Source organism: Gopherus evgoodei, chromosome 9, assembly GCF_007399415.2.
Source record: "Gopherus evgoodei ecotype Sinaloan lineage chromosome 9, rGopEvg1_v1.p, whole genome shotgun sequence".
Taxonomy (NCBI): Eukaryota; Metazoa; Chordata; order Testudines; family Testudinidae; genus Gopherus; species Gopherus evgoodei.
In genome coordinates, this window is record NC_044330.1 from 57693227 (window position 1) to 57707230 (window position 14004).

Consider the following 14004-nt stretch of genomic DNA (forward strand, 5'->3'; position numbering starts at 1 on the left):
GGTACCTATCTCGCAGTGCTTCCCGGTGAATCGGTAGGGGCAGGCACAGTGGTATTCTCCGTCTGCCTCCTTACATGTCCCCCCGTTCCGACACGGCCCGGAGCTGCACAGCCTTGGCCTGACTGAGGAAAGAGAACACAGGCAGAGGAGCCACGTGTGGAAAGCATCACCTCTTGTGCTTTCATCAACAGGAGTGGGGATGGCTTCAATTCATCCCCTCTCATGGGCTGGCTGCTTCTCCCACACCCCAGCCACCCTGTCCTGACTGGGCCACCGAGGGCTCCATTCTCCAGCTGCTCAGAAACAGCCACAATCTCCTCCCTGGGAGCTCAAAGTCAGGTTTAAAGAAATCCAGTCAGGCACCTGATTGGCCCGATTGTCAATGACGCAGAGCAGGCACAGCCCCACCAAAGCCAATGGCACTGCAGGTAGGAGCTCAGCACCGTGGAAACACAGGCCACTTAAACATAGAAGCCTAAATATGGATTTAAGAGCCTGACTTTAGGCCGCGTCTAAGTTTGAAAGTGTTGGCAAATCAGCACATCCACTCTTGGCCTAAGCTGTTCTACAACGTCGCTGTATGCCTTGACACAGCTAGTGCTCTAGGCCAGAAGCAGCTGCAGCGACTCCCATGTATCTGCCCTGCATAGCAATGCTACCACCAGGGCCACCCAGACTGGGGGGGGGCAGTGGGGCAATTTGCCCCAGGCCCTGCAGGGGCCCTGCGAGCCCTGGCCGAGAATCCCTTCCCTGGCTACACACCCAGTGGTGGACTGGGACTTTGGCGGGACTTTGGCAGCAGGCCCTTCACTCGCTCTGGGTCTTCAGCGGCACTTCGGTGGCGGGTCCTTCAGTGCTGCCGAAGACGCGGAGCAAGTGAAGGACCTGTCGCCACCGCAGACTTGGAGTGAGTGAAGGACCCGCTGCCACTGCAGACTTGGAGCACTGCCCGGTGAGTACAAGCGCCCCCACTTTGCCGCAGGCCCCCTGAATCCTCTGGGCGGCCCTGGCTACCACCTGTCTATTGCATGAACTAGGCAAGTTACCCGCTGCTCCCCAGTGAGGCAAAGGCTGCTTGGCTGGATTGCATAGCACATGAGCCATGTACAGCTTCAGACACCAGAGCTGCTTAACTCCATTCTGAAATGAGCTACAGAATCTGCTCAGCGCTGGGGGAGCCAGACAGTCCCGAGAGATGTCCTGAAGGGAAGAGACCTGAACAGGCCGAAGTGCCATTCTGATTTCACTGCCCCAATTAGCATCTCTGTTCCTCAGGGGTTTCCTAGAGCCCAAGGCTGTTAGTTCTGCCCCGATCTCTCACCTTCCCCTGCCCCCATAGCCAGGAGTGGAATTTCCCCACTGTGAAGAGCAGGTAGATATTGCACTGGCTCTTACAGCTGAAGGATCTATAGGCTGCTCATCTGCCTTACGGGGTTTGGATTTTGCTCCAATCTCTTGGCTGTAGCCGGAACTCTTTCTAGGTGACCATTCCCTGGCTTGACCGAGCTACACAACACAGTGACAGGAAGGGGAGCTGGAAGGCTGGATGCAGCTGTTTCCTGCACCTGTGCTGCTACTCTGCATGGGGCTGGAGTCTCCTGAACACAGACTAACCAGAGTGCATGGCAGGTGGGACATGCCAAGGGCCCTCCCTGCCCCGTCTCTCCAGCCCATGCCTCAGGAGTACCTTTCTCACAGTGCCTGCCATTGAAGCCCCGGGGACATTCGCAGGTGTATGAGTCATCGTGGGCTTCGCAAGACCCCCCGTTCAGGCAGGGCTCTGAGTCACAGGGAGATGGCACAGCTGAAAAACCACAGATGAGACCACACAGTTAAGATGGTCAATACAAGTCCTACCAGGCAGAGCAGGTCTGAGTGGCAAAACCCCATGGGTGCATCTAGTCTGCTCCTTCCTTGTGGCAGGGCTGGCTGGCTCCTTGGCATTCCTCCCTGGCTGTATCATTGCAGGGCTTGTGGTGGCCTGCACCCTGCTGTGGGCCACTAGCATTTGCGCTCTAGCCATTCACAGGGCTGCTAGGATTAGGGCGAGCTTCCAGCATTCCTGCAGTGGCGTGACTGGGTGCCACACGGCAAATCACCCAAAGCCCATGAGACTCTCCCTATTGAGCTGTGGGTTAGGCCCTCTCTGCAGGGCTCAGCACCTTGCTCTGCCCAGCTGTGCAATGGGGACAAAGATCTGACCCAGCATGTCCAGATAGGAACTAGGTGTTGTCATCACCACCAATTTGGTGATACCACCTGGGGGACATGAGGGAGGAAGAGGGTCTCTGACACCCCTGAATGAGTGGGGCAGGTGAGATATACTCCCTAAAGGAACTGCTAGGAGTCTGGCTCCCTGGTATCCCGTGCTGTCCTACTGGCATGGCTCATCCCTTGAGGTGCTCCCTGCTCATGCCTTGTGCTATAGCAGCTCATCAAGCCATGTCACAAATGCCTGACCTCCTCCATTGACAGCCCCCCACCCCTCCCCTCCTCCGCTGCTCCTCTGTCATTGTAGGCACTGCTGACAACCCCCCCCACCCAGCACTGCAGCTCAGATCCCCTCAGCCACACTACGAGTGCCTGCCCCACACTCTTTCCATCGACCCCAGCCCCTCCCTGTGCCCAGACCCAGCCAGACTCACAGTGGTTGGTGCCATAGTCCGTATGACACACGCACAGGTAGCTTCCACCGTACTCCATGCAGTAGCCCCCGTCCGGACACTGTGTATTCATATTGCATGGTGTAGTGGTCACTTCTGTGAGAACAATGACAATAGCCAGTGTCCTGTGAGTGATCCTCCAGTGTGCCAGCCAGAAGCCAATGTCTGGTCAGTGACCCAGAGTGTGCCAGCCAGAAGCCAGCGTCCAGTGAGTGACTCCCCCGTGGTGTGCTAGCCAGAGGTCAGCGTCCAGTGAGTGACTCCCCCGTGGTGTGCTAGCCAGAGGTCAGTGTCCGGTGAGTGACCCCTACTCCTTGTGCCAGCCATAAGCCGGTGTCCAGCCATCTGCTCAGACAGCTCAGGGCCTGGGAAAGGCATTCTACAGAGATTTTTTACTCTTTTTTTGCTAAGGAGGAGCTGGAGGGGGAAGTGACCCTGTCTGAATCCCTTCATCCCTCCTGCCAAGGAGGGGCTATTACAGCTTTATTTGGGTCGGTGTGGAGAGCTCAGGAGCGAATGTGTATGAAACCCCAAACCTCCCTCGCCTCCAGGAGACAGCAGCCAAGTTAGGGAGAGTCCACAGGCTGCAGGGTGTGGAGCTAAGGACTGAACAAATGGAAATAGTCCATTCTCCTTTTCTCCAGAGCAGGTGACTCTCTGATGCTGAGTAGGGGGCTCCGATGGAGAAGAGTAGCAAGGGGAGGACCTGGGCATGTAGCCTCCCTTTGGCTCTAGGGCAGAGCAGAGGCTGATTGGTGGAACAGCAGATGTTGTGATAGAGGATAGTCTCTGAAGGCTAGCACTCCATCAATAGCTGTGGGACCAGCAGGATTCCTAGCTTCTCTCTCTATTTTCAATAATAAAAGAAACGGAAAAGGAAGGAAATGTGGGAGTCTGATAAACTGGGAGATCTTTGCTCTTACCAAATTCACAGAGAAGTCCAAAATATCCAGGCGGACACTGGCAAATGGTGAAGTTTCCATCCAGACACTTTCCCCCGTTCCGACACTCGCAGTCCTCAGAGAGCTCTGTGACAGACAGAGATGGCAAACGGAGGCTCTTTTGGGACAGTTGAGTCCATGCTCTAGCTAGCTAGTTAGGTGTTTATCAGGTTGTCCATGACTATGGCAACCAAGTGACTCTGACAAGGAGTAAACATGAGGCTTGCACAGATTCCTTTGTGTGAGGAGCCTAGATTCCATTCAGCTACAAGAGCCTCCCAGCAGAACCTCCCCTTTCTTCATCTAGGATATCAGAACTTTAACTTAATTAACCTCTAGGAGATGGCAAATCCCCAGCCAGCTGCACCTTCCTGTTGGAGAGGAGAGCCACTGCTTATCTGAGGACATAGAATTATAGAATATCAGGGTTGGAAGGTACCTCAGGAGGTCATCTAGTCCAACCCCCTGCTCAAAGCAGGACCAATCCCCAATTAAATCATATCAGCCAGGGCTTTGTCAAGCCTGACCTTAAAAACATCTAAGGAAGGAGAATCCACCACCTTCGTAGGTAACCCATTCCAGTGCTTCACCACCCTCCTACTGAAAGTTTTTCCTAATATCCAACCTAAATCTTCCCCACTGCAACCAAGGCCGGCTCCAGGCACCAGTGCAGGAAACAGGTGCTTGGGGTAGTCAATGGGAAGGGGCGGCACGTCCGGGTTTTTGGCAGCAATTTGGCCCTGGGTCCCCCTGTCCCTCTTAGAGGGAAGGACCGGCTGCCGAATTGCCGCCGAAGAACGAAGTGGTGTGATAGAGCTGCTGCCGAAGTGCTGCCAATTCTTCACTGCTTGGGGTGGCAAAAAAGATGGAGCCAGTCCTGACTGCAACTTGAGACCATTACTCCTTGTTCTGTCATCTCATAACACTGAGAACAGTCTAGATCCATCCTCTTTGGAACCCCCTTACTGGTAGTTGAAAGCAGCTATCAAATCCCCCCTCATTCTTCTCTTCTGCAGATTAAATAATCCCAGCTCCCTCAGCCTCTCCTCATAAACCGTGTGCTCTAGCCCCCTAATCATTTTTGTTGCCCTCTGCTGGACTCTTTCCAATTTTTCCACATCCTTCTTGTAGTGTGGGGCCCAAACTGGACACACTACTCCAGATGAGGCCTCATCAACGCCGAATAGGGGGGAATGATCATGTCCCTTGATCTGCTGGCAATGCTCCTACTTATAGAGCCCAAAATGCGGTTAGCCTTCTTGGCAACAAGGGCACACTGTCGACTCATATCCAGCTTCTCGTCCACTGTAACCCCTAGGTCCTTTTCTGCAGAACTGCTGCCTAGCCACTTGGTCTCTAGTCTGTGGCAGTGCATGGGATTCTTCCATCCTAAGTAAAGGACCCTGCACTTGTCCTTGTTGAACCTCATCAGATTTCTTTTGGCTCAACCCTCTAATATGTCTAGGTCCCTCTGTATCCTATCCCTACCCTCCAGCGTGTCTACCACTCCTCCCAGTTTAGTGTCATCTACAAACTTGCTAAGGGTACAGTCCATGCCATCCTCCTGATCGTTAATGAAGACATTGAACAAAACCGGCCCCAGGACCAACCCTCGGGGCACGCTTGATACCGGCTGCCAACTAGACATGGAGCCATTGATCATTACCCATTGAGCCCAATAATCTAGCCAGCTTTCTATCAACCTTACAGTCCATTCATCTTTAATTGATGAAGCCCATATTTCTTTAATTTGCTGGCAAGAATACTGTGGGAGACCATATCAAAAGCGTTGCTAAAGTCAAGGAATAACACGCTCACTGCTTTCACCTCATCCACTGAGCCAGTTATCTCATCATAGAAGGCAATTAGATTAGTCAGGCATGACTTGCCCTTGGTGAATCCATGCTGACTGTTCCTGATCACTTTCCTCTCCTCTAAGTGCTTCAGAATTGATTCCTTGAGGACCTGCTCCATGATTTTTCCAGGGACTGAGGTGAGGCTGACTGGCATGTAGTTCCCCAGATCTTCCTCCTTCCCTTTTTTAAAGATGGGCACTACATTAGTCTTTTTCCAGTCATCTGGGACCTTCCCCAATTGCCATGAGTTTTCAAAGATAATGGCTAATGGCTCTGCAATCACATCCGTCAACTCCTTTAGCACCCTCGGATGCAGCGCATCCGGCCCCATGGACTTGTGCTCGTCCAGCTTTTCTAAGTAGTCCTGAACTACTTCTTTCTCCACAGACGGCTGGTCACCTCCTCTCCATGATGTGCTGCCCAGTGCAACAGTCTGGGAGCTGACCTTGTTCATGAAGACAGAGGCAAAAAAAGCATTGAGTACATTAGCTTTTTCCACATCATCTGTCACTAGGTTGCCTCCCCCATTCAGTAAGGGGCCCACACTTTCCCTGACCACCTTCTTGTTGCTAACATACACCTCTACCCCGATATAACGCTGTCCTTGGGAGCCAAAAAATCTTACCACGTTATAGGTGAAATGGCGTTATATCAAACTTGCTTTGATCCACCGGAGTACTCAGCTCTGCACCCCCGGAGCATTGCTTTATCGCATTATATCTGAATTCGTGTTATATTGGGTCGCGTTATATCGCGGTAGAGATGTACCTATAGAAACCCTTCTTGTTATTCTTAACATCCCTTGCTAGCTACAACTTCAAGTGTGATTTGGCCTTCTTGACATCACTCCTGATTTCATACCTGAGCAATATTTTATACTCCTCTCTGGTCATTTGTCCAATCTTCCACTTCTTGTAAACTTCTTTTTTGTTTTTAAGATCAGCAAGAATTTCACTGTTAAGCCAGGCTGGTTGCCTGCCATATTTACTATTCTTTCTACACATTGGGATGGTTTGTTCTTGCAACCTCAATAAGGATTTTTTAAAATACAGCTAGCTCTCCTGGACTCCTTTCCCACTCATGTTATTCTCCCAGGGGATCCTGCCCATCTGTTCCCTGAGGGAATCAAAGTCTGCTTTTCTGAAGTCCAGGGTCTGTATTCTGCTGCTCTCTTTTCTTCCTTGTGTCAAGATCCTGAACTCAACCATCTCATGGTCACTGCCTCCCAGGTTCCCATTCACTTTTGCTTCCCCTACTAATTCTTCTCTGTTTGTGAGCAGCAGGTCAAGAAGAGCTCTGCCCCTAGTTGGTTCCTCCAGCACTTGCCCCAGGAAATTGTCCCCTACACTTTCCACACTTGTCTGTGCACATCCTGAACTCTGATCAACCCTTGATCTAATTGACCTGCTCTCAAATGTAAAAGTAAAACTGTCCAAGACAAACTCTATCCAGAGATCAACCTCTGGCTCAAGAAATCCGCACCTCTGCTACTTACTGTCTCTGCAGTCAGTGCCTGTATATCCCTCTGGGCATTCACAGACATAGCCTTGTTCAGTTTCCAAACAGTTCCCCCCATGCTGGCATGGACTAGAGAGACAAGCACTTGGCATTCTGGGCCCACCTGCAAAGAGTGAACATCAGTGAAAGACTGGGTAGGAAAAGTTAGTCATTTAAGCTAAGGAAGGGGCAAAACAGCCCCCAGTATCCCTCCAGGATATTAATGGGAGTAACTCCAGAGATGAATCTGGTCAGATGGCCAGCAGCCAGCTCCAACAGCCAGGCAGGTCCTGCCGGAAAACACTGGTTGCATGCCACAGATCGGATCAGCCCCCAGCTGACTTCAACATTTTGTACTGGTGCCCCCTTTGACATAGCAAGCCTCTGAGTGTGATCCCCCCTTATAAATTAAAAACACCTTTTAATATATGGAACACCATTATAAATGCTGGATTAAAAGCTGGGTGTGGGATGAAGGCTCACAGCTCATGACCTCTATGAAATAACCTTGTAACCCCATGAGGGGTTTGAGAACCCCGGCCATAGTCCTTTTCCGATCACTTCCCACAAGTGTCTTGGCAGGAGCCTTGGTGAAATGGCTCATTTCAGATGAGTCCCTCTGGCCCTGCACCTTCAGCTCCTGCCACGGTCCAGGGGAAGTTCTACAGAATCTGCTGCCCGCTCCCCTGAGTGGTGGTTGGGGTAGGACTTGGGGAGGATCCCTTCTGTGTTGCCCTGAGGTCAGCTGGGGGCTGATCCAATCCATAGCATACAGCCTACTGCCAAGAGCACCTCAAGGGCTGAGGACTGCCCAGGCAGTCTCCTTCTCCCTGGCCAGGCCTGATTCTGAGTGCTGGGAGGTGGTGTGACATAGAGCTATGTCCTGTCTGGGGACTTCCCGCCCAGGGTAAATCCCAAGGGGGCTTCCAGCGGGAACAGCACAAAGCTGCTCAGAGTAGAGCCCCATGTCCTCGGCTGAGGGGGAAGGAGCAAGGCCAAGCTCACCGTACTGGCAGTTGTTGCCATAGTAGCCTGGTGAACACGTGCAGATGTAGCGTCCTGGGCGGATGTAGTTACAGGTCTGCCGGTTCCTGCAGTTCCTCTCCTCACACAGCGAGGGGTCTGGAGTGGGAGAGATGGAGCCTTGGCTCAGCCCCGCTGACTCAGGAGTGCTAAGAGCATGACAGGATGGAGCCTGGGGAGGGACAGCCATACATGGGCAGGCAGGAATGGCAAACGGTCAGCCATGGACCGATCCCAGCCCTACCCAGGGGCTGTTGCCGTGGGCAGATAAGAGAAGTGCACCTGTCTCACAGCGCTGTCCCACGAAGGGCTCCACACACACACACGTGTAGTTATCCACCAGGTCGATGCAGCGCCCTCCATGCAAGCAGGGGCTGGATTCACACTCATTTATTTCTGTAGGGGAAGAATAGGAAGGGGCTCAGGGCTAACCTTGGCTCCAGGACCAGCTAAAACCCAACATACACATCTGTGGATGTGGTTAAGGCCCCCTGTTTGTTAGCTCTGTCTCTTACCACTGGAAATAGAGAGGCAAGCCCTCTCCTAAAGTTCTATCCCTATTCTGACTCCAACTCCAGGTGTGTGCATCTCCTTAGGGCTAGATCTCTTCTCCAGCTCCTCCTCCAGATGAATGTATCTGCTAGGTTCTAGATTTCTGACTTGTCTCTGACTTCTGCACTCTCTCCTAGGGGAAACCTAGCATTCTGCCCTCCTCCAACTCCCAGATGCTTCCTTCATGTGTCATAGAATCATAGAATATCTGGGTTGGAAGGGACCTCAGGAGGTCATCTAGTCCAACCTCCTGCTCAAAGCAGGACCAATCCCCAGACAGATTTTTGCCCCAGATCCCTAAATGGCCCCCTTAAGGATTGAACTCAGAACCCTGGCTTTAGCAGGCCCATGCTCACACCACTGAGCTAGCCCTCCCCAATAAGTGTACTTCTAGTGTACTTCTTTGTCTCTGCCCTCATAGCCACATTTTGGTCTAGCTCAGGGATCGGCAACCTCTGGCACACAGATCGCCAGGGTAAGCACCCTCGTGGGCTGGGCCCATTTATTACCTTCCGTGTCTGCAGGTTTGGCCAATCGCAGCTCCCACTGGCTGTGGTTCGCTGTTCCAGGCCAATGGGGGCTGCAGGAAGCAGCGTGGGTCGAAGGATGTGCTGGCCACCACTTCCTGCTGCCCCCATTGCCCTGAAGTGGTGAACCGCGGCCAGTGGGAGCTGAAATCAACTGAACCAGCAGACGCGTCAGGTAAACAAACTGGCCCAGCCTGCCAGGGTGCTTACCCTGGTGAGTAATGTGCCAAAGGTTGCCGATCCCTGGTCTAGTTCACTCCACTTTCACCATTGACCCTCCCCACCCCACCCAGCCATGTGGACCTGTCTGGTATTAGGTGTGGTCTCATCTCTGACCTACACATACATCTTTACTTCCTCTAAGATCCTTGTGAATGCTTTCAGAGGAGAGTAATAATCTATATGGATCCAGGTGCGCAGGGATGGAGTTGAAAATCAACTAAATGTACAACAATACAGAACCTCGCCCTCCAAAAACTGCTAATTTGAGGAATTAGGGAGGTAGGAAAAGCAAACAAACATGCAGGGCTACCTCTGTGGGTACAATCCAACATCTGCTAGGAGGCCCATAAATTCACCTCAGTTCTAGTGGAACATATGAGATGTCACCCTAAAACTTCACCTCTCGCTTGAGGCCATTCCAACACATGGTCATCCAATTGGCTTCTTACCTATCTCACAGGAGTCTCCTGTATATCCTGTCTGACACACACACACCGCTGTCTTGTTTGCCACTTGGCACTGCCCGCCATTCTGGCACTCCTTCATTTCACAGGGCGACTCCACTGCAATGTTAAAAACAAACAAATGAGAGATTGAATCTGGTGATGGAGAATGATACGCAAAGCTCAGAACATTCTCCTCCCAACCTGGAGCCATCGCACCTTCCAAGCCCACCCCCATGGTTGCTGTAAGAAAACATTTCCCAGGCACTGCCTCCCCATCAGATCCTTTGGCTGGACAAGGAACTGGCCTGCTGGTGTTTTTCCTCCCATTCAAGTCCTGCTGCTGGAGAAAGGGAGGAGGACAGCTTGTGAATCCTAGGGCCTTTATGGAATGTCAGGTCCTCAAAATACAGGGTTTTTCTCATCTTTATAGCAGCCACTAGCCCTACCATCAAAAATCATACCATCCCAGGGAGCCAAGCACCATCACACCAGCAGGGGGCAGCACTAATTAATTATCTCCAATTCTTGCACAGATAATATTCCTTGGCTTGGACAGTTCAGCTGGTTCATTTACCTTCCTGCTTTTGGTGCTGGTGCCATGTTTGCTCTTGGATGTGTTTTCCTTTAGTAAACATCCACTTTCTTATTCGCTCCTTAGGACAAGTTTTCTTATTGGAGGCCAAGACACTGCAGCTATTTAGGGCAAGGTGCTGAGGCTCGTGGTAGTACCATGGGCCTGTGCTCGGACTGAGGTGGCTTATCCAGAGGAGTCCATTGAGCTGGGCAGGCGCAGCTATCTGTCATTCTGAGAACAACCCCCAGTGGAAGCTCTGGTCAGTGTCTGTTTGCAATTCCTCCTGCTCAGTATTTCTGGAAGGAAGCCCTCATGTTTGGCTCTCTCTGACCCTAAGTGACAGCTGCCTGCCAGGCAGGTGTAGCTTTTTGTCCAGCTTCTGCCTGCTGGCTCTCAGTAAGGACCGGAGCCCAAGCCCATTGGAGTCAATGTAAAGACCCCTTGGATTTCAGTCAGCTCCAGATGAGGCCCCAATACCAGAATCATCATCTGCCACGGCAACATGCTTTGTATATAACCGATCCCAATCCTACAGGTCTTGTGCACCCCAACCCCTCCAGCCTGGATTCACAGAATGACTATGGGCCCCACCACACCATTGTGTATCCTGAGCAGCACCTTACCTTGCTAGACAGCTGACCTGGGATGGGTGCTCAGTACACACTGTCAGCTGTTCAGTTGTATGGACTCTGCATCATCCTGGATGTTCTGGTCTTTTATATCCTGGATGTGGGAATCCTACTCATTTGGGGCAGGGTGCCAAACATGGGCTTGACACAGCCCCTCTAGAGCCCTAGGTGGCCAAAGCTGAAGCAAGTGCTGTAGGGCTCTATGGGACAGATATGCACACCCAGCTAGGGGGACCAGCCATCCTTATTTTAAGGGACTGTCCCTTAAATCACTGATTTGTCCCTTAGGGTGACCATCCATCTCTTATTTGAAGGGATTGTCCCTTTACCATTTGAAATATTAAATTGAAGTTTATGACAACTGCATTGTATTCTTGAGGGCAGCAGAAGTGTATACTTGAGAGACAAATGCATGCTATGCTAAGAGAAATGGTGTTTCCCTGCAATGTCCCTTAAAATAAAGTGTTGTCCCTTATTTTTCATGTGGTTCTCCCTTATTTCAAGCCAACAAATGTGGTCACCCTATCCCCATTTGCCACATTCCTCCCAGGGCCCTAGGCACTGGCCTCTGTGAACCCTCCTCCAATTGCCACCGAATTGCCACTGCTGGCTGGCTCTCACTCTCCCCAGCTGGAAGGCAAGAAACATATTCACACCTTGCAGATTCACCCCATTGCCCTCTGCTGTCCCATCACTGCTCAGCTGATCTATCACAAGAGCCTCTCCCTTCCAAAATGAGGCCTCTGAACACCCTCATTTGCACCCACGCAAATTTGGCAGGAGGTGGCACATTGCAATCATGATCAGAGACTGTGTCTCCGAGTACTGATGTCTTCACCTTTCTGCAGGGAGTAATGTCCTGAATCAATGCTAAGGTGTAAGACGCCTGTGTCATCTACCCTGAAAGGGAGAAGCATCAGCACAGCTGAAGGCTGGCATACTGAAATGCATGGATCATAGGAACAACACGAGGGAAATCAGTGGGGAAATCTGCTTGGAACTTAGATGTCTATACTCAAATGCAAGGCATATGGGGAATAAACAGGAAAAACTGGAAATGTTACTACATAAGGTAAATTGTGACTTTATTGGCATCACAGAGCCTTGGTGGGATAAATGTCAAGACTGAAATATTGGCATAGAGAAGTATGGTTCCCTATGGAAGGAAGGACCAACAGGGTAAAAAGGGAAGTGGTGTTGCATTATACATCAAAACCATACACACTAGTTCTGATGTCCAGAAGGAGGGGAGAGGCAGACCATTTGAGAGCCTCTGGGTAAAAATAAAAGGGGAAAAAATAGGGATGACATTGTGGTAGGGGTTGGGGAAAAGGAGGGGGATGAGGCATTTCTAGAACAAACAACAGAAATATCTAAAACACAAGGCCTGGCAGTAATGGGGGACTTTAACTACCCAGAAGTTGGTTGGAAAAGTAACGGGTATGAGAACATCTTGCCGGAATTCCTTCAGCACCTTGGATCAAAGGTGACACTGTGGCTCACTAATTTCTGTATATGGGTCATTAATGAGAAGACGCTCCCGTGCATTTGGCATCAACCAAAGATTACAGCAATTCTCAAGCCGGGCAAGGACCCCTACAATATGGTGAGTTACTGCCCAATATCCTTGCTGTCAGTGCATTTCAAGGTGTTTGAGCATTTGATCCTTCAACAAATTGCTCCAGATTTGGACAATGTCTTGCAGGTTGAGCAGGCAGGTTCAGAAAAGGACGCAGCATATGTGATCAAGTTCTCGCCTTGATCACCTTTATCAAAAATGGTTTTCAACAAAATCTAAAGACAACAGCTTTTTTCCTGGATTTGATTGTTGCTTATGACACAGTCTGGCACAGCAGCCATCTGTATAAATGCTCTTGAGTTGCCCCTCATTGGGTGGTCGAAGTAGTAGAGCTCTTACTTCAAAATAGGCAGTTCAGAGTACTCATGGGTGACTGTTTCAGTTCCTGGAAGTGTCATGTTAATGGTGTTCCTCAAGGTTCAATTCTATTCTCAGTACTGTTCAGTGTACATCAAAGTTTATCTGAAGAAGTGAGGTTTTTTACCCAGAAAAGCTTATGCCCAAATAAATCTGTTAGTCTTTAAGGTGCCACCGGACTCCTTGTTGTTTTTGTGGATACAGATTAACATGGCTACCCCCTGATACTCTTACCCAAGTTTATCTATGCTGATGACATCTGCTGCAGCTACCAAGCTCAGTGCTTCTCAAAAATTGAAAAGGTTCTGAATGATGCTGTGAAGCTCATGGCAGACTACTGTAACTGATGGCGCCTGCAGCCAAGCTTTTCCAAGATGGTTTCTCGTGTATTTCATCTGCATAATGCAAGCACAAGCCACAAGCTAAATATTTTCTTAAATGGCCAATGCCTTCAGCACGACCCAAATCTGGTTTACTCCAGTGTGATATTGGATAGGTCATTGACGCACCACTTGACAAAGACAGTAGCCAAAGTTAGCACTCAGAACAATTTGCTCAGAAAACTGGCTGGCTCAATCTGGGGTGTGAGTGCCTGGATGCTGAGAACATCAGCCCTTGCTCTCTGCTGTTCAACAGCAGAGTACTGTGTTCCTGTCTGGGGTCACTTGTCTCACATGAGGCTGATCAATGTAGAGCTAACAAAACTATGTGCATTGCTACTGGGACTTTACATGCAACTCTGTTGCATGGCTGCCAATACTTAGTAACATAGCACTGCCCCATATTCGCCATGAGGGGGCTTCCATCATACGCCTGGCCAAGATCTGTGAGAACAGCAACTTGTCTCTGTATTCAGACCTGTTCAACCACCTGCTAGTTTGCCTGTCTTCTAGACACCCTTTTGGGTCACTTATGCCACCACAGGGCACGGCGGTGAAATCTGCTCAGCATAACAAGTGGTCAGCAATGACAGTTATTAATCACTCTCTCGTCACTGACCCAACCATCTGCCCACCAAGTTTTGACCTGCCAAGGTACCAGTGGTCATCCCTGACCTGGATTCATATAGGACAGGGTAATTGTGTGGCCAATCTTTTCAAATGGGGTTTCTCTAACAATCTGTCATGTAGATGTGGTC

At 50.5% G+C, this 14004-nt stretch overlaps 1 protein-coding gene across 4 annotated transcripts in view; it reads right to left on the reverse strand.

Annotated features, from left to right (window-relative positions):
- SNED1 (sushi, nidogen and EGF like domains 1) overlaps positions 1–14004 on the reverse strand; it is a 121167-nt gene that overhangs the window by 43766 nt on the left and 63397 nt on the right. For all 4 annotated transcript variants that reach the window (XM_030576533.1, XM_030576534.1, XM_030576532.1 and 1 more), the window contains 8 exons: positions 9731–9844; positions 8263–8376; positions 7963–8079; positions 6956–7081; positions 3587–3691; positions 2646–2759; positions 1688–1804; positions 6–122 (listed from right to left, as the gene is read on the reverse strand). In XM_030576533.1, the coding sequence (XP_030432393.1) occupies positions 6–122; positions 1688–1804; positions 2646–2759; positions 3587–3691; positions 6956–7081; positions 7963–8079; positions 8263–8376; positions 9731–9844 (924 nt within the window). The remainder of the gene's footprint in view (positions 1–5; positions 123–1687; positions 1805–2645; positions 2760–3586; positions 3692–6955; positions 7082–7962; positions 8080–8262; positions 8377–9730; positions 9845–14004) is intronic.